Source organism: Cupressus sempervirens, chromosome 8 (genome assembly GCF_028749045.1).
Source record: "Cupressus sempervirens isolate cs-2001-9-10 chromosome 8, ASM2874904v1, whole genome shotgun sequence".
NCBI lineage: Eukaryota > Viridiplantae > Streptophyta > Pinopsida > Cupressales > Cupressaceae > Cupressus > Cupressus sempervirens.
Window position 1 is genome coordinate 474,481,880 of NC_143125.1, and position 26,568 is coordinate 474,508,447.

The 26,568-nt window shown below is 36.4% G+C and overlaps 1 protein-coding gene across 1 annotated transcript in view; it reads left to right on the forward strand.

Annotated features, from left to right (window-relative positions):
• The window catches only part of LOC149543294 (histone deacetylase 15-like), a 54,011-nt gene extending 30,061 nt beyond the window's left edge, over positions 1 to 23,950 (forward strand). The window contains exons 4-5 of the mRNA XM_089798131.1: positions 23,097 to 23,221; positions 23,427 to 23,950. Coding sequence (XP_089654257.1) covers positions 23,097 to 23,221; positions 23,427 to 23,540 — 239 coding nt within the window. The 3' untranslated portion in view covers positions 23,541 to 23,950. The remainder of the gene's footprint in view (positions 1 to 23,096; positions 23,222 to 23,426) is intronic.
• Positions 23,951 to 26,568: the final 2,618 nt, after the last annotated feature.

Here is a 26,568-nt window from a genome sequence, read left to right on the forward strand (position 1 = left end):
CATTAACACTAGGGAGCCTTTTGAAGGCTCTAGATCCTCGGTGGGTGGGTTATGAATGGTGACAGATGATGATGTGGCAAAAGGAGTGGCTTCTGTAGGAACTTTTAGATGGCTTGGCAAAATGCCATGTCAGATCAAGGAGGAATGATGTCAGACAACTTAGATGCCAACTAGGACAAATGAGACAAGTTGGATGATGCCTCAGACTTCAACTGAAGCTTTTTAATCTGCTAGAGCAGTACTGAGGCTTTGAGTCGATGAAAAAGTGACACATGTCAGACATATTTGATTGTTGATGAAAGAACTTTGCAGGGACATAACTTTTGACTCTGTTATGCGACTGGGCTGAAATTTGACATGGACATGTATTGGGAGGAGTTTTTTGGATTGCTGGCAGAATCTAGTTTGGTTGGAACTCAGATTGATGCATTTTTCAGGGCTAAATTCCTTCATCTAGGTCTTCAACGTGGGCTTTTCCTGTTTTTTCAGTTATATAAAATTGGGTTTTCTTTTTATACCAAATCATAAATGCTATTAAATCAGAAAGTTGGCAATTCCTTCTGTAGGATTTTTTAAAAGATTGTAGAAGTTTTCATGTTTTTTTTAGTAGATTTGAAAATTAGCTAAAATTGCAAATTTGGTTTTCATAAAGATCTGCCAGATAAGGATTTATTTTGGTTTGTAATTAAATAGGCTTAACTTACTTGTAGTACCAGAGTAGTGGATGGATAATATAGAACAATTGATTTCATCTTTGGTGTTCATCAATTTTCTGGTTGCTTGTCACTAATGATCAATTTTTGGTTGTAATACAGTTGCATCATCTAGTAATAGAGTGGGAAGACGGCTAGGAGAGGAAGAAGAGGAGGTCTTGCATAGATGTGTAGAGACATGCATAGCCTCTAATGGCAAGTAGAAGAACTTACATAAATAATGGCAAGGCAAAGATGAGATGATTCTTATGATGTGGGCCAAGAAAGAGGAGTGGACCGACATGCAAAAGTCGAATAAGAGGAAGAACAATTAAATGAACTAAGCTTTGATGAAAAGATGGTCAAGGCATTCGAAGGGAGAAATAATTGGATTGGAATTAAAGTCTCCAACTATGATAGTAGTCTTAAACAAGAGAAGCTGATAGATTGGCTAAACAACATGGAGTAATAATTTTAATAGAACCATATGATGGAAGGGAAGAAAGTAAAATTTGCATGCACAAAGTTACAAGGGGCATGTAATGATTTGGTGGGATCATTTGCAAAGAGAATGAACCTGAAAGGGAGTGAAGAAGATAGGAAGTTGGGACAAGATAGAGAAGAAATTGAAAGAAAATTTCTGTATGTGGACCAAGTCCAATCTCTTTTTGAAGATTTCACAACTTGAAATTTTTTTGTCTATTGTAGAAGAGTATGCAATTGAATTCTTTAAATCATTCATTTGTGTGGACCCCCATAAAATTGATGAACATACGGGTACATGCAATGTTAATAGCTTGAAAGGTTTCTATCCAATATGAGTTGAGCATACATCAAGTCACTAGCTTACCAACTTACCTTAAAGGCAAAAGAAAAACAAAGTTGATAATATTTCCAAGGAATAGAGGAGTAAGAAGGGTTACATTATCCCCATCACATGGAGCTTCAAGCTACAAGAAGAAACCCGCCAAGCTCCATCAACTCAACAAAGAGGAAGATGTTCTAGAGGGGTTGAGGAAATAATGGTGGTAGAGGATGGGAAACACAACATACCTAATGGTGATAATGAGGGATCACGACTCAACAAACATATTTTGAACTAGATGCAGCTTAAGAGGAAAGGTTCAAAGTCATTGTTAATAGTGCCAATAGTAAAAATATGGTTTCCAAGGAAATGGTAGAAACATCAAACTTATGCTATGAAAACCATCCCCATCCTTATTGTATGACTTGGTTTAAAAAGGGGAATGAACTCATTGTTGATAAGAGGTGCTTAGTCAAATTTTCAGTAGGGAAGACTTATAAAGATGAAATATGGTGCAGTGTCATTCCAATGGATGTGTGACATCTCTTATTGGGAGACCATGGTAGGATGAGAGAAAGGCCATGCATGATGGACAAAAAGAATGCGTATAATTTTTGGAAAGATGACTCTAAAGTGATATTGATACCCACTCAAGGATGAAGGCAAAATTGAGAGCATGTTGATTGCGAAAGAGACAATCAAAGAAATGAAGGTAACAAGGTTTTGTAATGCATTAATGGCCCAAAGAAGAGAAGCTAAAGAAGTATCATTCAACATAAGCAGTTGAAGTACTCAAAGAATTAATTGATGTTATACTAGTTGAGTTACCTGATGGCCTACCACTAAAAATGGATATTTAACATCATATTGATCTAATTCCAGGGACATTTCTACCTAATCAAGTAACCTATAGGATGGGCCGTACCCAACATGCAAACCTTAATAAACAAGTGGTTGAACTTATAAAGAAAGGAGTTGTGAAGGAAAGAACGAGTCTATGTGTTGTACCAACATTGTTAACTCCCAAAAAGGATGGAACATTGAGGATGTGCACAAATAACAGAACCATCAATAATATCACAATCAAATATAGGTTCCCTCTGTAATGCTTGGATGACATGATAAATGCTTTTGCAAGAGCTAAATATTTTAGCAAAATTGGTCTAGGAAGTTGATACCACCAAATTTGGATTCGAAGAGACAAATGGGGGACAAATTTTCAAGTCTATGGATGGTTTATACCAGTGGATAGTGGTGCAATTTGGGTTATCTAATTCACCCAACACCTTAGTGACGCTAATGAATATTGTGTTGCAGCCTTACATTGGTAAGTTTGTGGTAGTTTATATTGATGATATATGGTTTTTAGTAAGAGAAAGTAACATCTTCAACATTGGAGGCTCATACTAGGGTTATTGAGGACGAAGAAACTCTATGCAAATTTGAAGAAGTGTCGGTTCATATGGGATATTCTAGTATTTTTTGGGTTTTGTCATCTTTGCAGATGGTGTTAAAATGGATGCAAAAAGGGTTAGTGCAATCTTGGAATGACTTAACCCACGTAGGATAACAAAGGTAAGGAGTTTCTATGAGTTGGCTACTTTCTACAAGAAGTTTTATCAAAATTTTAGTAGTATTGTAGCACCCATAACATATTGCATCAAAGGAACAGAATTTGTGTGGATTACAGAAGTTGAGGAAAGTTTCAAGTATCTCAAGAAGAAGGTTATAGAAATTATTTGAGGTAGAATGTGATGCCTCACATGTGGGCATTGGAGTTGTACTTTGTCAAGAAGGTAAACTCATAGCTTTTTTTTATTGAATAGTCGAATGATTCATGGAAAAATTATTCAACTTATGATGTAGAATTCTATGCAATTGTACAAAGTTTGAGACGTTGGAGGCATTATCTAGTTCCAGGGACTTTGTGTTGTTTACAAATATATTGCGTTAAAGTATCTAAACATACAAAGGAAGTTGAAATGCAGACATGCAAAATGAGTTTCCTTTTTGTAGGCTACACCTTTGTTTTGAAACACAAGTTAGGGAAACAAAACCAAGTTGTAGTTGCCTTGAGTAGGCGCATTATATTGTTGATCACCATAAAAAACGAGATAGTTGGCTTTGACTCAATCAAGGATTTATATGAATTTGATAATTTTTAGGGAGGTTATGGATCAATTGGGAAACCCAATTGCCAAAAACTTGGATCATGTTCAAGGTGAGTATTTTATGCATTCAAAGGGAAGAAATCTTGCATTCCAGTTGGTTCTATGAGAGAATATAGAGAATTTCAATGTAGTGGTTTGGTTGGACATTTTAGAAAGGATAAAACAATAGCCTCAATAGAAGATAAGTGGTATTGGCCAAATTTGAAAAGAGACATAAGCAGGCATGTGACAAAATGTTGGATTTGTTAAGCGAGTAAAGAACATTCACAAAATACAGGGTTGTGCATGCCACTAATTGTACCTATTGAATCATGGACAAATTTGAGCATGGTCTTGAAGAAGCACACCTGAAGAATGCTGAGAGAGACTGAGACTTCCTGACCAGGCAATAGAACCTCCCACGAATCTCATAGTAGACGGGACAATGGAAAATGAAATGCGTCTCTATCTCAACCTCCACCATGTCACATAGCTGATCAATTGGGTCCCCTTTGTCAATGTGGTGATCTATTTGTATGTGGAGTTGATGCGACCCCACCCTAAAGGACCCCAAAGAAATACGAAGCACATGAGACCAACACAGAGGAAGTTAGCATGGGCTCAGAATGACCCTACCCTGTATGACCATAAACTGCTCGAAGTAGAAAGTCATCCTCGACCAAATCCCCCCTGGGGGGTCAACCCAAGTGGTACGTATATACTATCTATAGATATACATTTTGATATGCCTGTTCAACTCTTGCCTAGGAGGGAGAAGATGAGCAAGGGCATCCAATGAGTATTGAAAGAGAGGGAGATGGTCAATGTCAATCCCTATAGTCCTCAGAAAGGAAGCAACTTGAGCATACTAGCAACGAGCCAGAACAGTGGAGTCACTAGCTGTGATCGCCTTTGAGGAGCGATAAGCCATGTAAGAGTATTTATGATGACCCTTAATCGAGTCTGCAAAGCATTGAAGACGTCGGATGGACCAAACGAGGTCAAAAATGGTACCGAACCTGAAAGGGTGAGCCCTGAACCCGAGCAAAATGATGCTGAGGGGGTAGACTGGTGGTACCTGATGATGTGTTTGAGGGGGAGAGTCTAGACCTTTTCCATTGAAGCCCAATCAGATGCTAACAAAGAGGGCCCCCAAACCACCGAACCATAAAGAATTGTTGGTCTGACCAAGGTATCATAGAGGAACATAGCATAAGTTTAACTATAAAAAAATTGGTCCTTGTAGGATTCTCTAGAAAATGAATGATAATGTTTACAAGGTAGATTTACCAGCCACTCTTGCTATTTCCCTTGTGTTTAATGTTTCTGATTTGTATGCATTTTATGGTGGAGAGATGATGATGACAATGAAGGAGAAGTGGCTTAGCAGGGTATAATTCTGAATAGGAAAAGAGAATATATTGCATAGATTTTAGATAAGAAAGCTATTCATGCTCGACAAGGAGCGTACAATAGATACTTGGTACAATGGGAATGTTTGGCGCCGAAAGAGAGTACATGGATTATAGAGTGGGATTTGAAGTTTTATAAGATTAAGTGGCATTAGTTTGAGGTTAGGAACTTGGCAGAGCTGTGTTCTTTTCAACCAGAGGAGAATCGTGCAAGAGCTTTGTAGAGTGATAACTTTTGACTCCATTATCTAACTGCATTCAAATTTGATGTGGACATGTATTTTGAGGAGTTGATTGGACTGCCGATTGAACCTAGTTTCGTTGGACCTTGGATCAATGCATTTTTCACGGTCCTATTCCTTCATGTAGGGCCTTAGAATAGGCTTTTCTGCTTTTTTAATAGTTTCTAGGAAGTTTCTCAATTTATTCCAAAAATTACTGTTGAAGTATAATAGCTATGGTAAGATATTTGAAGCTTTCACATACCTGATCATGATATCATAATTAAGAACCAAGTATATTGTTGAATCTGTTCTGGCAGATTATCAGTGACTTTTGGTAATCATTTCAATGTTCTCATTGAATCAGATAAGTGTGATTATATCCTCTCAGATTGGCGATCTCACAAGCAAAATTGTTGATAAGAACAAGTGACAACTAAACCCTGATTAATGATTACTAAGTCTGAATTGATGCATGTTAAGAGACATGTCCTGAATGGACATGTCTCCACCGTGTGGAGACTTGTCCATTCATGGACATGTCCGTGCATAGAAATATATATATGACTAAACCAATCTGCCAAATAGATATTGAAATCCATCAATTTTTAATTCTAGAACAGATTGGCCATTACCAGTAATAATCTGACTTACAAATATTCAGTGATTATTAACATAATATTTGTATCACAGTCATAGTAGACATAAGAGCAAATTTTATAATTTCGGATCTTAATTCTGCAGATAAGAGATCAGAGATTTCTCATCAAACAATTCTGAAAGCATAAATACTTACATACCATAATCTAATATAAATTTAATTATACATTCACAATTATAATTGGTTCTTAATTAGGAAGTTGGCAGTTAATGCCATTTTTTTTTTGGATTCTTAGAAGTTTTCATGTTTTTTGGAGTAGATTTGAAAATTACCTAAATTGGCAAAGTTTGGATTTTACAAAAATCTGCCAAATAAGGAAAACTTTTGGCTTAATTTCTCTTGTAGTTGCTTATCACCATCACTAATGGCGAATTTTTGGTTGTAATTTGGTTACATCAATAGGAATACTATAAAGCATATATCTTAAGTTTAGCATAAAATCTTCACCTGATTTTTACAAATTTTAAGGGAAATTTTGTACAAGCTTTTCAAAGTTGAAGCTTGAAGCTAAAAATTTCTAATTCCCTCTCTTTGAAATTGGGCCTTAAATGTTAAATAATCCTCAAGACATGTTTGATGAAGTTAAGATGTTTGTTGAGGCAGCCTAACGTTAACGATAGCAGATCTCTGCAAAGAGATCTTTTAACTTAAGAATGAATTATGATTATAATTCAATGCTGCAAAAACCAAATGAAGTCTATATGTCAGTCATGGCCATTTGAAGGTAAGTTATCAACTTATCCATCATGCTTTTTTCTGCCAAACAAAATTGAAAAAAAGGTACAAAATCCTGATTGCTGAGTGTGTGTTGACTATACCACATTGCTGATGTGGTATTCACGCTTGGACTGATGTAATTTAATGGTTTCCTTGGTGTAATTAACAAAAAATTGGTCAGTGATGTCAAGACATGTTTTGGCCAACTCACTTTATACGGAAATTTATTACCACATCTCTTATATATGTTTGGAACCAGTTAGAACGTGCCATGTGTAACTACCATGTGTCAAACTACAAACTGTTAAATTAACTATTGCCTCTTTGTCAAACTTTCACCAGACCATTATATGTAAGTCATTTTCTCGATGCCTTATCGAATAATGTGTGCAAGGTGTCTCAAATCCAATATGCCTCTCCATTTTGTGTATACGGGCGTGGTTGGTTGGACTCTGCTTGGCTCCACTCACCAAAATGGCATCATGAATTTCAATTTTGTGTGCATTTAGTCGCTGAACTCTCCCCATTCCATCTGATGAGCATCAGCTTATTGGTTGGGGGGAGGTGGGGGTGGTTGAATAAGTTTATGACAATTTTACACCTTTTCAAAACTTAAAAACCAGTATAATATTAATTGCACAAGATTTAACAATCACTCTAGTGGGAGAAAAACATGACAAAATTTTGCTTAATACAAACTTAGGAAGAGAGACCAATTTCTTCTACAGAGAAGCACCAACCTTTCTCTTCACAAGTCTTCTCAATATCCCTTTTCAAATCTACTCAAAACTTCTTACAAATCTGTAATATCCCCCTTGTTGCAATGGAGTTTAATATTACGCCATGATAGAATTAAAATATGAAATAAATAAGTAATAGGATAAATAATAAAATATGAACTGTTCAAAATATAAAATATACATTCCATTCCTTATATAACATTTTAAATATTAATATTGTAATGTATAATCATTAATATTAATAATTTAATAATGTAACATACAATTATTTTTTGATAGGAATATTGTAACATACAAACTATTAATATTGTAAGATATTATAAGTTACATATTAATATAGAACCATTTAAACAGAAGTATTGTAATATATCATAATAAAATATATTTATTTTAATATATTAAAGTGAATTAAATAATATTATTTTATTTTATTTTTTAATGCCAATCACCTGATTGGTAGTCATTAGTCTAAGACCATAATAAGTAATTGATATTTATTAACTTCGATTTGGAAGAGATATCTGTCTTTCCATAAGGCATCAATTCTGATATATATTGCGATCAATTCCCATTACAAAATCACCATGGACTTCACTTGCTAGTTTCCCTTTCTCATCACCGCTTAGTAAAGAAGTAAAATAACCAGTACTTATCACTTTGTCAAAAGAATATTAGGAATTGATCAGGATTGTCCTCTTTAGACTTTATATTATTGCTGAAATAAAGGGATCTGACCAGCATTATAAGAATCACTTGGTTATAGTAAACATCAGGCAGTATAAAATATTTACTATTTAACAAAGAAAACCTCAGGTTAAAGTAAGTCAGAACATATATTGACACAGCAACGCCTATCTGTATCTTTATCTTACTGTAAACAAGTATACATATCTTTCTTATTAGAAATGTGCAAACATACTAGTGAACAAATATAAATAGAAGATAGACATTTAACATATACAGCCATATGAATATTTAATTCAAGTCTATGATTTCATATGGCTGTATTAAAAAAGGAGATTATTATATAGATGGGGACTATTAAAGGGATTCATGAATTTAGTGGATTAGAGAATTATCGTTTATATCTCAAGAATAGGAAAAATATCAAATGTATATGTTGTTGCAAATGAAATATGTTTTTGATTGCATGCTATTTCTATGATGGACAGTCATGCATTAAATACAACTGTATCATAGCAGTACAAATAAATATTGTCATCTTAATCAGGCTCTGTGTATTTCAATTGATATTTTGATGTTGTAGGGCATATTCATCAGCCTCCCACAATTAAATTATGTAGGAATGAGTGACATAGATAAAGTACTATGCATATCTATACTTTAACTGCATGAAGTTTATTACCTCACATGATAAGGTAAGGCCTGTGGAGGAATGGACTGTGCTACATCATGCAAAGGCACTAGGTAAAGCCTGCAGTGGAATGGACATGTGCCACATCATACAAAGGTACTAGATAAGGCCCACAGTAGAACAGGCATGGGCTACATCATACAAAGGTACTATCTAGCGAGGTTTAATCCACATTGATGGAGGAAAAGTTACAAAAAGGTGGAATGGGTGAGGCCCACTAGGTATGCCAACCTTGTGAAGCGTGGGGCCATGGGGGATAGAGTTCCGCTCTTGTGCCTAGGGTGGGGCTAGGGTACCTTTTGTAATTTTTCGAACCTCCTTTAGGAAAGCAAATTCTACACATTACATGCTGTTATGGATAGGAACTCTCTTTATCAAGTTATAAATGTACAAGACAGACTATATCATGTTAACAATAAATGTAGTCTATGAAAGCATATTTGTGCTCTTGTATCTTTTTAGTGTTGCAGGACTCTAATCAGGTTTTACCTTGTAAAAAGTTATCATTAGTGCTAAAATTATATCACTAACCATCTTACAGTTCTTAACCATCTTACAGTTCTTATTTTAATGGAAATTGTGGCAATCCCAAAAAGGGGACATTACGAAACCTGCTCAAGGTATCTTCTCAAATTTGCTCAAGCTCTCTTAACAAGTCTGCTTTAATCCTGCTCACAAATCTCCTTCTGATCTGCTTATAATTCTGATTTAGATGTGCTCCAATATGCTTCATAAATCTGCTCGATTATGCTTCATAAATATGCTTAATCGTGTTTCATAAATCTGCTCAATTTCTCATAGATCACCTTCACAAAATCTACCTTTAATGATCTTCTTTGTTCGCTTCATACACAATTCTACCTTGATAAAATTTGTATTCTTTACTCCTCATGAACTCTTCTTGTGTTTGTATGATGTATCCTTTTGGTTCTACACTTTTTCTTCTTTCTCTCCACACAAATCTCACACATCTTCTAGCCAGTTCTATTCTTTTTATATCACCATGTTTTTAACGAGAGATGCATCCTTTATGAAGGGCAATGTTCTTCCAAATGGACATGACTCTTTATAAACCTTAATCAGTGTCTTTGTAATTAATCACTCCCCTTTAAAAGACTTTTAATCAGTGCTCTTTAAAATTACTGTTCTCTTGTTAATTGCTGCCTGACACATAATATTTACTGCTATATTACTTCTCAATCGCTGTGCTATTGTTGCCTTTTAATGATTGCTGCTTCTCATTATTTACTCACTGCTCCTCATTCATTACCAAATGCTCTTCATAACACAATCACAGCTTTTCTTAACATAATCTATTGTATTTTAAACATGGACTATTAATCTTTATTTATATATATCTTGGAACATATACCAAGCTGTTGTTGGTCAGCATAGACTATAGTAATTTTACTTATATGCCAAAATGTGGTTGGCTAGCAATCATTTTTCCATTGTGCATATAGGCCTATTTAAATATAGCAAATATTATTCATGAAAATGTCATATTCGGCCACCTTGATTGCTTTTTAATCTTTAATTGCCATCTCAAATGTATATTTAAGTTGGGAAGATTCTTGTAAAATATGTTTGCAATTTATGCGTGTCTTTCTTTTTTTTGAAATCATCAACAATTTCTCTTGACCTTTCCTTCTTCACTTGACAGTTTCAAATTTTTGCTAGTACCATTCCACAATCTATAACAGTAATTTTTGCTAGTTTAGATTTTTTTGTGACATTGATGACAATCAATTCCAACACCATTGCTTGTCCTATCAGCAATAGCCTGCCCTGATTTTTGTGCTTGTCTATATGTGACCTGTCACTGTGCCCGTGCATAAATTTTTGGACTCCCATCTGACTTGTTGCTTCCACCAATGTTCTATGAATGCAATCTTTCGAGGTAGTTTTGAGAGGCTACATCAGGAAATATTGATGAGAACAAAATCCTTACCATCCTGAAAGGGGAGCTGCTGAAATATCCCTTTCCAGATATCTACTAAAAGTCTTTGATATAAAACTTACAAATTTAAAACTGAACAGTGAACCAGTATTTGAAATAAATTTCAGAACTTAAATCGACTTTATAACCAGCAGATATGCATACAAGAACACTCAGAAAGGCTTGTTTAATTTCCTCCAATATTCAGAAGTACAAATATAAGCAGGAGTTAACACAAAAATAACCGTGAAATACGTTACTGTATTATATAACAGCAATACAATAACATACAACTATCCAAATGATCCAATCTTATAAATAGAAAAAATAGTCAGATTGGCAAATGTAGATGAAACTTGTAAGAAGGCTAGGTTTGCGTCCAACCTTCAAATGCTTCTTCAAGGGTTTGCGTCCTCGAAGAGATAACCAGTACCAGATCTCAGATTAATATTTGTTTTAAATATTATAATCTTCATAACTTCCCATGGTGAGCTTATTGTACCTTTATCACTTTTCCCAATGTGACGCACACTCTTTTAAGCAATGTGGGATAAAGCACCTTTTTTTTCCTTTAGTCACTTTAGTGAACATAGTACCTTTTTAAAATAAAGTGACAAGTTAAATGAACTTTAAAAGTCACTTAGCCAGTAAACCATATAATCATCGGGCATCAAAATAACTGACCAAATGAACTTGGATAAGCACGTGCAATAGCTCTTTGGAAAGCTCTCAGCAAGATGCTTCCAAACCAACACTAAATTATCAAGAATTCTGAGTTCTGTTTACTTACTAAAAATAGTAATCATCCAGACAACCTGCCAAAACTGCTCAGATGGGTCTGCAACTGGAAATGTCTAGGCCAAATCTCGAACTGAACCCCGTAAAGAACCTTTTTGCCCCCGAAACCTAGGTGAAGTGAGCTGGCAACACTGAATTATAATGTCGTAGAAAAAGGGGACATTACAGCTGCCGATAAATGAGATAGATACAAACAGGTATCCACAAATGTTGAAATATGATAAGAGTCAGGACTTTGACAAAACAGAAAATTAGCACAAGTAAAACCATGAGAAAACTTTCAGGCATCTCATTTTGTGATATCCTCTAATTAATGGATTAGAGTCCAACTATCAACAGGGTTGAATTCAATGAACTACTCACATTCCCTTACTTTACTTTACACTTTGTAAGACTTGAGAGTCGAGACGATTTTTCACAACGAATACAAATAGGCAATCAAGGATGGAAAATTATACTCTTAAAGACGGATTGCTTAAGAAACCTGACTTGACTTATGCAAAACAAATTCTTCAACCGGAAGATCAAATTGCATTATATTCTCTCCAGATGAGCTCTAGCTATCTTTCAATTCTTCTAGAAATTTAGATTTGTAATCAGAATGTGTCCTTTGTTCACGATGTAGTTGGATTCTCTTCTTAAAATAATGTAAGAGGAGAAATTGTAGTCCAACACTGATGTATGTAGAGATTGTGGGCTTTCTTAGATATTAAAGGGCCTGTACTTTTCAAACTTAAATGCTTAAGCTTATTGAACTTATCAGATTTCCTCAATCCATATAAATGCTTTATTCTTTCTTCTGGTTTCGACTGTAAAATTTATTTGGCATCGACATTTCAGATCACACTACATGATCAAGCTTATCCTTAAGCTTATTTAGGCTGTGAGATTAATAATGAAAAATAAGTTATAACTCTACAAGCAAAAGAGAGAAACACAATTCTTTGTGCTGTGAAGAGACAGCCAAAGAAATTTCCAAAATGGAATCATGATAATGGAACTTATGAATATGAAACAGGATGGAGGCATTGCTTCTTTTTATTTGTCAATCAAAATGTGATGCAAGGATAGATTGACCAATAAAGGTTGTAATCATAGCAGCAAAAAGGAATTGGAAAACCAAAACATAAAAAGGTTATTAAAAACTGGGAAAGCATTCATGAAAAAAAAAAAGATTTTGGAAAATGCAGAAAGGGAAAAAAATGTTGTCTTAAACACATTACAAGGCATTTGATTGCATAGAAACATAGAGAGCAAATAGAAATGGAGTTTACTCCATGAATTTTGGAAATTGATTCTATTCATTTATGTCCATATTGCTGATTATATCTGTTGAAGTATGTAGGTCAGACGATCTCTGTGACTAAGAGATCTGAATCTATCTATCTATATATATATATCAATGGAGTAATTCAATATTATTCTGTTATTGATCGCTGAATCTGACTGATGCAGATATATGTTTCGTTTTTGAGAAGTTCGAATCACATTCCATGTGATTATCAGCCTTACGGCAGAAGCTGATCCATATTTGGCTAATAAACATTGTCAATCATGCTAGTATTATGTAAGGGTAATGCACATTAGTGAATCAGTGCATATACAAACCGATCGCCATTAGCATTTGTTAACTGATAATTATCTATGAGAAGATACGGTGATGAATGGTCATGTCTCTAATTAGAGACATACCCATTCACCCCCGTACCTTTTCATATGATTTATATATCCAAATGAATTCATTCTTGCTAGCATCGAAATCTATTAATGCCAAGCATACCTGCAGCAACATAAGCATCACAATATATCTTTTATATTACTGTAAAGTAATACGTAGATTCTGAAGTAAATCAGACCCATTGCCATTAGAGTTTGAATCTGCAAATAAAATCGTGCATCAGTTAGCATTATTCTGAAATCTGATAGAAACTTTACAATATAGGATTGCATGATGAATACTGCATAGTGCATAGATGATAATTGCAAACTAATACTCTGAAATCTTCTATCATGACCAACTTTGTAAAATATCTACCCACAAATGAATTTGAAAGGAATGTAGACAATACAAGAAGGCTGCAGTTCATGATAATCAAACTTTAGGTTCAAAGTCTGGCGTGAATCATTCAATCACTTTACTATCAAACTTGGTCTCCCCAAGTAATTTAATATCTTCAACCTCAAATAGAGGGTTCACCATTTGTGATTTGTGACTACTTTGAATCTAGTTGATAGTGTCAAGGTCTATTGGTTGGACTTCCTTAATGGTATCTGATATTTATTATATAGAAATTAGATTTGGAAATGAAAGAAACGAATGTTTACAATTTAAAATCACAATTGTAGGTGTTTTAGAACTCTAACCTCAAGTTTTCTCTGGCTTCAAGTAGACATTGTGATGAACAAACATCAAGTCAGTCATTATTTTGTTTCTTGGATCGTGTGTTTAAAAACACTCCAAGTGTGCTCAAAGTGGATTAATAGTATGTTTTGGTCAAGATACATATTGCCATCATTGAAGGATTTTGGCTTTTTTGCCACAATTTTCATTAATGTGTTGAAAAAGACATTTTTGAGATAATATCATGTAGGATGTGGGCAATTCTCACGACTTTGTAATGTACATGTCTACAATATAGAAAATTGTGAAGCGTTTATGGAGTTTAATTGGTTTGAAGGTCTTATCGCCATGCACAACTACCATTTTTGAGAAGAAAATCCTTCCTAGCTTGTATATTATTAGCTGCGTCATAATTGCATTTAATGCTTTTGAGGTAAGGAGCATTTTCTCCATGCACTTAAGTAAACTTTTGGTTTTAACATCATCTGGAAATTAGGGTGTCCAGAACAACAGTAGATTTAGATAATATATAATGGTATGGAGAGAAGAATGTAAATATCGATGCCATCTATCATTGATTTAGCTCTACAATGGCATGTACTTCTCCTTGTTACTTGTCATCCTACCCCTCATTAGCTCATATAAATAGCTTGTTGTAATATTCTCCCTCTTAGTTGACAATGAAATTCACAGATTGACTAGTGCCAATTTAACAAACAGTTGTTGCCCAGCATAGTACAAGGTTCTGATATCACTAATTAAGCCTCCAGGGCAATGACATTATCAAATGCTAGATTCAAATATGAAAAGATAAATTCATGAACATTCTGATTTTATTAATCATTTCGTAGTCATTCACATTCATATATTCCAATACCAGGAAGAGCACGCAGTAAGTAAAGAACAGATACAGTCTCTTATTCAACAAAATGCAATGATTAAGGAAGAAGAACCTGGAGCCACAAGTAATGACCCTTGCCTCATTGTAGAAGCAACACGATAGATGATGCTGGTATCTGATGTAAAGTATACTGCACTGGGTGTAGACCTTTCAATGAAAGTTATCACCTGCCATTCCAATGCTGCTACTGTTACGATCTTCTTTGAGCTACGGCAGCATCACAATGAGCTCGCAGCCACTGTCCTGACTAGGTGACGTGACTGGGAAAAAGTTAGTAGGAGCCATGACCAATATTGGCTTGCTGCCTCCAGTCACTGCTAGAGCACATGTGGTATCGACTGCACACCACTTCCAAACAAGAGCAGCCGTGTGTAAATGGATAGACATCCTTACTGCATGATGGTATTCAGTGTTAAAGGCTGACGCTCTCTGGTATTACTAACTTCCAACACCTGTACTACAGGCTGTGTATGCCGACTGTAATGACTGGTCTGTATCTGCCTGAACCCGTTTTCTATGACTTACTTCCCTTCTTTCTTGAGTAACATAAACCGTGAATTCCTTCGCTCTATCTTTAGCTGATACAACTGAACTACTTTACTGTTGAATGCTGAATAAGGAACTGAACAACACACTCTGATTTCTTGTACCCGGAGATGATTGCAAAGTACAAGAGTTACTAGGGCTACATCTAGTGTCTCCACCATCCCAAGGGTTTTCGTCCTCGAGAGTAATCCAGTCACATTTAAGCAACCATTCATGATCCTTATAATATCATATATTCGTTGTGTGAATCCCAATGTAGCTCCACGCTTTTATAACCTCGATATGAGGGAAGACACAAACAACTAGGCAATGTGGGATTAAAAGCCAATTTTGTCTTTTAGTCACTTAAATGACTTTTGTAACTTTATAACATTAAATATTTAAATAAATCACTTAAGTCGCTCAAACTTTAATATCTCTTGAAATACTTGTCTGATTGCCATGCCGTCTGAAATAGGAATCTCTCCTCATAATTCCCCATGTGACGAAATACACTTTCTAAAAATAGAAAGGGTCCATCTTTATTACCCTTGACTTACTATACATAGTAAGTATGGCAAATGAAGTCCGAATGACATCGAACGAAGGCCAAATCCATGAATCGGTGAATGTTGGAGATGAACCAATGGGGACATTACAGTCCTCCCTTCCCGAGATTCCTTGCCCTCAAGCAATCCAGCAATAAAAGTGAACTCCAACCTCCACCTAGATCCCAAATGAAGTAGTAGGTGACACCCTTGTTAACGTTGAACCAACTGCATACTACTAACATCATCAAGACCAACAACATAACTTGCAGTATAACACTCAAAACTTGTGCTAACCACCACAGGAAATATCTCCATCCTAGTTCTCACCCATATAATATAAATTGGACTGGAATTGAGATCAACAATCCATTGAAGAGACATAGCTAGAGGAGAACCATCTACACTCAGGTCCACTGTATCAACCATAGGTGTAGCCACGTCAAAATCTGTGGACACAGGAACATTACTATTTTCTGCAACACAAAACTGAATCTTTACAGATGGTGAAAATTGAGTCCAACTCCACTCAGGTGAGTGATCAATCTCAAACTCAAACAACAGATTGTCATAAGACAATGTTGCATCCATGTCAAACGTAGGATTATCCATGAAGTGAACATCAACACTTTGTTGATCGATAGTGTAACATGACTCTATTACTACATCACTCACCTCATCAACAATAACAAGTGTACTATCATCGGAGCACACATATACAACCACATGCATACTGCTAAACTTGTCAACGGATGGCTGAACCAACACAAAAGTGGCTGTTGATATGGCAGTATCCTTGCATGCTCCTACCCCCACTCGCTACATCACCATCGAAAACATGATCCGAGGAACTCATGCCGACAACTACATCATCTAACTTAACTTGACATAAATTATCGTCACATTCCACCTCAAGTGTGCCCAACTCATGCAGTGTTTCATAAGAAATGTCCTGCAAATCTGAAGCCGCAATTGTATCATCACCTTCTGCTCTTATAAAAAGTGATAGCATTCTTGGCTCAAATCTCGGCTTTGAAATCAATTGGGTCATCCATTTGTGATTTTTATTCATCTCAGTGACTAGCACATCCAGTTGTTTCCCAATACCTTGTATCTCATAATCTCCCTCCAATCTCTGACTTTGAACTATTGGTCGGGTAGGATCCTGGGGAAGCCCCTTAGCAAGCCCAACCACCAAATCCCTATTGGGAAGCAATGTAACCAAGGTCTCTACAATCTTCCTCACTAATCGTCGAATAGCACGAGAGCCTTGAATGAGGGCACCCTCAGATATACTGTATGAAACCTCCTGCAAATTCGAGTTCTCAAGCAAATATTCCATAAATTATATGTGGAAGCATCAATTTGCTCCCCCGCAATCCATAGTTGATCTCTTTGAAAATGTGACAATGCGAACTATCCCATGCTACCAACTGTATGTAAAGAAGAAATAGATTCACTTCCAGTAGAAGGAAGCAAATCACCATGAGATCTCGTCTAGATTGATGCTCTTACTTCCTCTGTACATGCTACACTCATATCTTTGATGAAGGTGTTTGCCACATCATCATGTCCCTCGTCCTCAACCATAGAAGCAAACTCACCACCAACCACAATATGTAACTAAACAAGGTCTGGGGCTGGACTGTACCCGTTCTAACTCTACGGTAATCTCACCTAATTGTGACTGTGACTCTTGAAGAGCCAACTGAGTATATTGAAGAGAGTCCATCGTCATCTCAAGCTCAGGTGAGCTCAACCACCTTGTCTTCTTTCCCTACCAACACCTCATAGTAGTTGCTACCCCACTCTAGAAGATAATCTCTGTCATCAACCAACTGAGAATAACTATGCTTCAAGATCCTAACAGCCTCTTGAAGCACATGAATCTCTGCTAGGGAAAAACTATTATCACTGTGCTCATCTGACACTGGGCACCCAAACTAGATGTAGCCAGCATTTGCCGAATAGCATCATAATGATCAAGAGATGAATAAATGTCACTATCACTCACCCTCAGCTGAGAAGTCAAATGATGCCTTTGTAATCCCTGACTCCTATGCAAGCTCTGTGTCTCACTAATTGTTTTGTGATAGGAAACTGAATCAGAACCGTCCACCACAAGATCATTCATATATGTGCTATCGTCCTTGCACGACTCTGCATCTGAGATATAACTACTATGTACCTCACACAACTCCGAAGAAATAGAAGCCCTCACAATCTCAATCTCCACACATGTCTTAGCATCCATCTCAATAGTAAGATCCTGTAAACATTGATTTCGAGACTCACCCAAAATCTCATAAGTGTCATCACCCAATATCTGACAAGGAGTATCATACCTAGTGCAAATCATAACATCATCAAACAAATCACCAGAGGTGTCCACACTGTCTACATCCTCGTCACCTAATAGAGTATCAACTACCGTCACTTGACTTTGCACACATGACTCTATTCCAGGTTGTGAATCAATAATGCTAGAGCATGAACCCACATCAACTGACTCTGCTGTAACCCCCAAATCACCGGCATCACAGCTGGGAGACTCCATACATGCATCAGTCCCACCCGAGGAAGCCACTACCTCCTGTATTGGAGAAACACTATGACAACCCCCATACAAATCTCCAATAATAATTCCCTCAAGAGAGTTTGAATTATTAGTAGTAGTAGCTGCAGCAACTATCTTTGCGCTAACTGCAACAACTCTGGGGACCTCAACGTGCTGAAGCTTAGTTTCACTATCCACCAAGGGTACTGACCCATCTACTGATCTCTGTAAAAAGGGTCCACCATCAACACTGCAGATAAGACTAGCAGGTCTCGTACTAAATATAGGTACATCTACATCATGGTCACCTGTTGGGAAAAATTGAAGCTTCTTTCCCTGCAAACTTGAAGTCGGCCTTCTAAGGGCAGAAACTATATACTTCACTATCCTCTTAACTATCTTTGGATACAACAAGCTCTCCGCCAACCTCTGTTGATGAAGCTTAATTTTTTCCATACTCTCCTGGAAAGCATTCATTTTCATGCTAAATTCCTCATTACTCCACCGGCTTCTACAATTACCTGTTCTCCTATGTCTGTCCATAGGAAGAAAAAAAAACAAACTAGAGTGCTGGTCACTCCAAATGGAACAACAAACTGAAAATAAAATAACTTCCCTACTGCCACCGCCAGTTCATATAAAACTTTCCAATTATTCTACACTGCCTGTTACCTCTGTTCTGAGGGATTTTCATACTGTGTGAAATAACCCATGAGAATGGGGAGCTAAGTTCATGCCAAGTATACCTTGTTTTATCTATGAATTGATCATCCTCTTGTTTGCCAACTGCTGCTTTCATCAATAGCCAATTTAAGCACCATTTTTGGACTTTATAATAGCATTGGAGGATCAAACTTTGAACGAACCTCTATTTGTACCCAACAGGATGGCTGAATTTATAATGTCTTTTGCTCATTCCCAGCTGACATTTTTGGATAAAAATCAGTCTGCAAATATTCCATTTTCCCACAAGATGGTAGGTCTTGTGGCTTTGATACCACTGTAATATTCTCGCTCTTAGTTGACAATGAAATTCACAGATTGACTAGTGACAATTTAACAAACAGTTGGTGCCCAACATAGTACAAGGTTCTGATATCACTATTTAAGCCTCTAGGGGAATGACATTATCAAATGCTAGATTCAAATATGAAAAGACAAATTCATGGACACTCTGACTTTATTAATTATTTTATAGTCATTCACATTCATATATTCCAATCCCAAGAAGAGCATGCAGTAAGTAAAGAACAGATACAGTCTCTTATTTAACAAAATGCAATCATTAAGGAAGAAGAACCTGGAGCCGCAAGTAATGACCCTTGCCTCATTGTAGAAGCAAAACGATAGATAACGCTGGTATCTGATGTAAAGTATACCGCACTGGGTGTAGACCTTTCAATGAAAGTTATCACCTGCCATTCCAACGCTGCCATTGTTATGATCTTCTTTGAGCTATGACAGTCTCACAATGAGCTCGCAGCCACTATCTTGACTGGGTGACATGACTGGGAAACAGTTAGTAGGTGACCAGTATTGGCTTGCCGCTTCCAGTCACTGCTAGAGCACAGGTGGTATCGACTGCACACCACTTCCAAACAAGAGCAGCCGTGTGTAAATGGATAGACGTCCTTACTGCTGTGATGGTATTCAATGTTAAAGGCCGATGCTCTTTGGTATTACTAACTTCCAACACCTGTACTACAGGCTGTGTATGCTGACTGTACTGACTGGTCTGTATCTGCCTGAACCCATTTTTTATGACTTACTTCCCTTCTTTCTTCAGCAACATAAACCATTATTCCTCTGCTCTATCTTTAGCTAATACTATTGAACTACTTTATTGTCAAATGTTGAATAAGGAATTGAACAACACACTCTGATTTCTCGTACTGGAGCTGATTGCAAAGTACAGGAGTTATTGGGGCTACGTCCAATGTCTCCACCATCCCAAGGGTTTTTGTCCTCAAGAGTAATCCAATCACATTTAAGCAACCATTCATGATCCTTATAATATCATATATTCGTTGTGTGAATCCCAATGTAGCTCCATGCTTTTATAACCTCGATATGAGGGAAGACACAAACCACTAGGCAATGTGGGATTAAAAGCCAATTTCGTCTTTTAGTCACTTAAGTGACTTTATAACTTTATAACATTAAATATTTAAATAAATCACTTAAGTCACTCAAACTTTAATATCTCTTGAAATACTTGTCTGATTGCCATGCTGTCTGAAATAGGAATATCTCTCTTCATAATTCCCCATGTGACCAAATACAGTTTCTAAAAATAGAAAGTGTCCATCTCTATTACCCCTGACTTACTATACATAGTAAGTATGGCAAATGGAGTCCAAATGACATCGAACGAAGGCCAAATCCATGAATCGCTGAATGTTGGAGATGACCCAATGGGGACATTACACTTGTGTATTTGCCCCCATCCACTAATATCTAAACTTTTATTAGAGACTTTAAAAAACTGAAAACTACTAAACATTGTTTCATGAAATTGCAACTTTTTTCAATCTGCCATTGTTCTTTTATCCATTTGATTGGCAAAGCTACGTTACATCCACTCATTTGAAATGAACTATTGATTCAAATTGAATTTTTGTTAGCAAAGAGTTTGCAAAGCAAGGAAGTGCATAGCATTTTTTTTTTGTCTTGGCTGAAGTGGTTCTTTTCCTTTCGTGATTATAGATGAATTTGGTAATAGTTTAGGCCTATTTGAATACTGTTTTACCCTATTCAAGTTTTGCAATGCCTTTTAGGGGTAGATCAAGGTAGTGTGCTACACATCGGCTAAAAAACAAAGGGATAATTGCCTGCTAGGTTTTTCTTAGTGGTAACACAAGCGACAACGTTGTCTATACTAAATTATACCATGTTTTGTGTGCCTACTTGTAAAATCACCTTGTCAAGCATTTGAGCTATTCACGAATTTTACCCTATTTGATCTATCCATAGATTCTAGAAAGATTCGATCAAGATCACATGGGATAAGGAACTTGATGAGGAATTACTTTCTTTTATTTGTCCAACCATTCATCATTGATGTTTGGCGACTCTAATTTTTGGTTACTCTAATTAATGTTCAGCGACAATGGAAATGTTATTTATCATTTCATCAAGCATCCGACACTTAATATTTGTACGTAAGGCTTTGGACCTAGGACTTGTAATTATAATAACATCCACCATGCCTTGTGAGTATGGAGACTTGGTGCCATTCAACAATGCACTGCAATGCTATAAATTTTCGAAGGTCTTTTTTTGCATGTTCATCTACATTCTTCGTCATCTTGTATTGTTCAAGGTGGATTATGATTTTGATGATGTGAGAGGTGCAAAAAATGCTTTGGTCTTTCCTCTGCTTGTGTTTGGTTGGAGTATTGAAGAATTACGTTGATTGATACCTTATGAACCCAGTTTGATCCGTATTTGCAGTGTTATAGGACTTGGTGAGTCTCGAGGCGAGGTGGGCATTTGAGGTTATCTGCCTCTAGACTTGGATTCGACTGAGTCCTAGCAGAGGCTTGACTGACTCGCCAAGACAGCTACCTCAACTGAATCGCCGAGTACCGTCAAGCTGCCTTGGCCGATGAACAACATTCATAAAGTGACAAAAACCAATATTTAATGTTTTTTTTCAATGGAATCAAAGATGCTTGATGCTTAGGTAATTCTAAATAAAAGATAATATTTGTATCACAGTAAGGTGATCATGATATTGTTGAGAGTGTTGACTTGGTGGTCAGCACCTCCTTAGAGATTTGCGCATTGGATCCGGGTAAGTCTGGGCATTTTTGGCGGGCATTAACAGTTCGAGTTTTTTGTGCAACGGCAAATGCTACTAACAAGTGGCATCGGAGTCTTGGGTCACGGGTTCGAGACTCCCTTCAGTGGGTGCTGAAGGCTCAGTCGGTGCTGAGGGGGAGATTGTTGAGAGTGTTGACTTGGTGGTCAGCACCTCCTTAGAGATTTGTGCGGTGGATTCAGGTAAATCTGGGCATTTGTATCAGGCATTAATAGTTCGAGCTTTTTGTGCAATGGCAAATGCTACCAACAGGTATTGTATGTCTTCATATAGTTTCAGTAACAAAAAAATTCTTTATTTCAACATTTAGCTTGCCAATGCTGCAGCCATATGATTACTATATGTATGTTCCTGTATGATGATCCTGGGACCTGAATACAATATAAGTTTTGGTATGTATCAATTCATGTGTATAAATTCTAGAATGAATACAAGCATTGTGGGAACTTATGATTCTCTGTGTTGACACAATGTTGTTCTAGAACACAGGTTATTGTGAATTTTCCAATTTTCAGTATGTAGTATGTGTGAAAAATTGACATGCTTTCAGAGACATCTCTTCTGGCCTTCTCTCACCCATTCTACACTCCAAACTATTTGCAATTTTTAGTCTCTCATTTTATACAAGTTGTACACTCAATTTATTTAGCCAGGTCTCATGTAAATTTGGTACTGATATATTTTTTCTTATTATGTTCGGACTTTAATTTATCTTTCATATTTGTTTACTCTCACATCAATTTTATGGAAACCGTGCAAGTTTAAATGTGTACATGGGCTATGCACGTATTTTTCTTCTGCGGAGAACTGCTTTTTCAATCCAATGCCTGTGTTGTTTATGCTTGACTATGTTCTGCACCTTTCTGACATCGGTGATATCATTATTGGCAGAAAGTAAAAATGATGCAGTTACTTTGCAATCTCTCGCACCATCTAAACTTGAGGAGTCATGCACATCATCATTTCATAAACGGACAGCAATTGGATTTGATGAGCGGATGCTACTCCATTCAGAGGTGAGCATGTTGTTTTAGATTTAATTTTGAACACTTTCAGAAACTCATATTTGTTGTATGTTTCCCTGTAAACATGCGTATAATTCAAGTCAAACTATAAATGCTTTTCTTGTATTGTTGTGTGGTAGTTGTATCCAGAGGCATGTCTATGAACTAGATTTTCCTTTGGGAAATTCATGCACAGGTTTGTTGTTAAATGAAACAGATTAAGATGAAGTCACATCCTCATCCTGAAAGGCCCGATCGTCTTCAAGCAATCATTGGAAGTCTCACAGCTGCTGGTATGTTTTTGGGAGTTAGGTCTGTAGGTCTGTATTGATGTTGTTATATAGTCGCAAGAAAGAGAATCTTGCATTGTTAGAATTTAGAAACATTGATAGATCAAATTTTTTGGCTCTTGAGAATGTGTGTGTAGTGTCACATTAGTACAATCTCTCTCTCTCTCTCTCACTCTCTCTCTCTCACACACACACACACACAGATGCATGCACACACACCCACCCACCCACCCACGCATGCACACATGCACACATGCATGCGCACACACACACACACACAGCTGTTTTCTGAATTCCTTGCATGGATAGCTTTAGAGTGGCTAAATGACAGTGATCTAGGGAATGTGTCTTGAGAGGAGAATATGCTACCAATTGTCAGGGAATTTGAGTTTTAACTACATGTTAACCTTGCAATGGAATAAACTAGGTCTACCCAAAACAATAATTTTATACACTAAGTGTCAGATATGCATTTCAATATCACAATACTTCCTTTTGGCATCTTTATGGAAAGACTGATTTTGGGTTCTATGTACAGAAGGTCACTGAAGTTTGTAGAGTCGACCACAGTCCTTGTTAGTTGCAAGTCAAAATAATCTATAAGGTAGAAAGTGAAGTTGAAAATATTATAAACAGAAAGAAATATCAGCATATAATCATGAGTCACAACTTACCACCTAAAGCATCATCCATTTAAATTTATTAGCTAGATGGCCTTCAGTACTCAAGTTTGCACATTGAAGACATAAATGTATAGCCTGCAGCAAAGATACCATGTATGCATTAGCTTTCGTCATTTTTGTACCTTTAGGCAAATCTTATGTAATGTTTGATTATGATCTCTAGGATAGGTGCTAGGATAGGTGCATGGTAGCTATCTGAGCACTCATGCATGAATCTCATTGACATGACTATTTCAGTTCATGATTTGCAATTATGCTGCCATTCAGAATATGGTAGGCTATTATACATAGCAAAGGGAGTGCTTTTGGTTATGAAGGAACCAAGGAAATACTCTCTAGGAGTAGTTAAGCTTTATGTTGCAGTGTGCTTTTGCTGCTTGTTGACATTGTGCTTTTCTTGATGACATGGATTTACTCTGTTTTGATCACCCCCCAGGTCATAGGGATGGGCATTTATTTTTGGGATAAATTAATTTATAATGTCTTGTTATAGTATGCCTGTTCCAGATGACGTATTTATTATATGCTGTCTTCTGGGTCATTGTTAGGAGTTGGATATAAGTGCTTTTTATGTTTCTGTGGTTTTAAATATGCTTGTCATGGTAAGGGAAGGTGATCCTATTTGATACATATTTTTGCTTGGTCTGCAATTGGTTAGTATAAGCAATACCTTTATTAAAGCATTCATTGATCTTCATCTATAGTTTTTGATCAGGGTAAGCAGGGTTTAAGAGTGTACCCATATTTTTTTATAAAAGATAGAGCATTAAGGACATTTGGACATAAAGGAACTTGTGATATTGCTATCAGGATTTAACTGTGTGATTTTTTAGTCAAACTCATTGACCCATGTTTCATGAGTAGTGATTCAATATGAATCCATCTCTCATGAGAACAAATGGAACACTTAGCACCCATTGGATCTAGGCGATGCTAACAGGGGTGAAGCACTGGGACTTTCCGGGAGGTCACCCATCCCAGTACTACTCCAGCCTGAGCGCGCTTAACTACCAAAAAGCAGCTACCAAAAAATAAATAGCACCCAAGCAGCAATGAGACCAAAAGCTGCAGAAGATCAGCCCTAACCATATCAGGGTGGTTACAAAATGTGATGCAGATTAGTTTGCCCTTTTGTGATACAAGGATCCTTTTCTTCTTGAGACAAGGATGAAATACTAACTTCTCTATTATCAAGGTTCATCTTTGAACTGTCTATAGAGCTTTTGTTTTCATCTTAATATCTTTTATTTTTGAGACCGGGAGAAAACATAACAGCATCATCAAGCCTTGAGTATTAATAGAGAGAAGTTTTTATCTTATTAAACCTTAAAGAAAGGGAGGAGGGGCAGGCCAATGTTCCTTTCTCTCCCAAACATTGTGGGTTTTCTTCCTTCTTAAAGAAGAGTTATGCCCCATATTGCCACACGAATGGCAAATGATACCCAAATTTCAAATTTATAGGATAAGGAAATCTGAATAGCAAGCACCTGACTTTCCTTAACAAGCACACAGATTGTAGCATATAGCAGCCATTTCTTTGATTTAGTAATTTTATCTATGGAACCTTACTACCCAATTGCATTGACAATAATCATTAGAATCTTTTCACTTCTGTAAAGTTTCTGCAAATTCTTTGGACTGAATATAGACTGGATTCTATCTTCTTTATCTCCTTATAGCTTGCTGTGAATAACTTCGGATTATTGCCTTTAATTGGATTAGAAATGTAAATGAGAATTCTGTCTTTTACTTCTGCAATTTGTATGGGGGCAATAATGACTAAGAAGCAGACTTGTATTTGTTCTTGTGTGCTATAAGACTTCATTCTTACCCTCTATAAGTATAGGAGTCAAGGGACATGTCCTTAGAAGGGACATGTCTCTTCCAAAATCATTTGCCTAACCTCTAGAAGTCGGCGACTTTCTAAGGATAATTAAATATTAATTACAAACACAAACAATGTTGTTAGATTAATATTAATACAAACATTATCATTTAATTTAATTTCTTCATTTATCCAAGTTGTGACTCATAGATACTGGTATTTCTATATCATAACATGATCCTAAGTTTAAGACCTACCAAAGTATAGGATAAACTCGGAGAATAATAAAATTCTTCCTTTATCCAAATTGTGACTCATTGACATAGTAGTGTCAGCATCACAATATGATCTTGAACTCATCTAGATCTTACAATAGAACTCTATTGTTTAGCACATTATCTAAGAGATCTCATCTCTCATAATGTCTTTTATACAAGTGTTCATTATCTCAGAGATCGTCACCTCTTAAATAATGAATACAAATGGTGGAGCCCATAACAGTCAATAGCCTGACAAATAAAATTATTTTATTACAAATAGATTACAATTCAACCATACCAA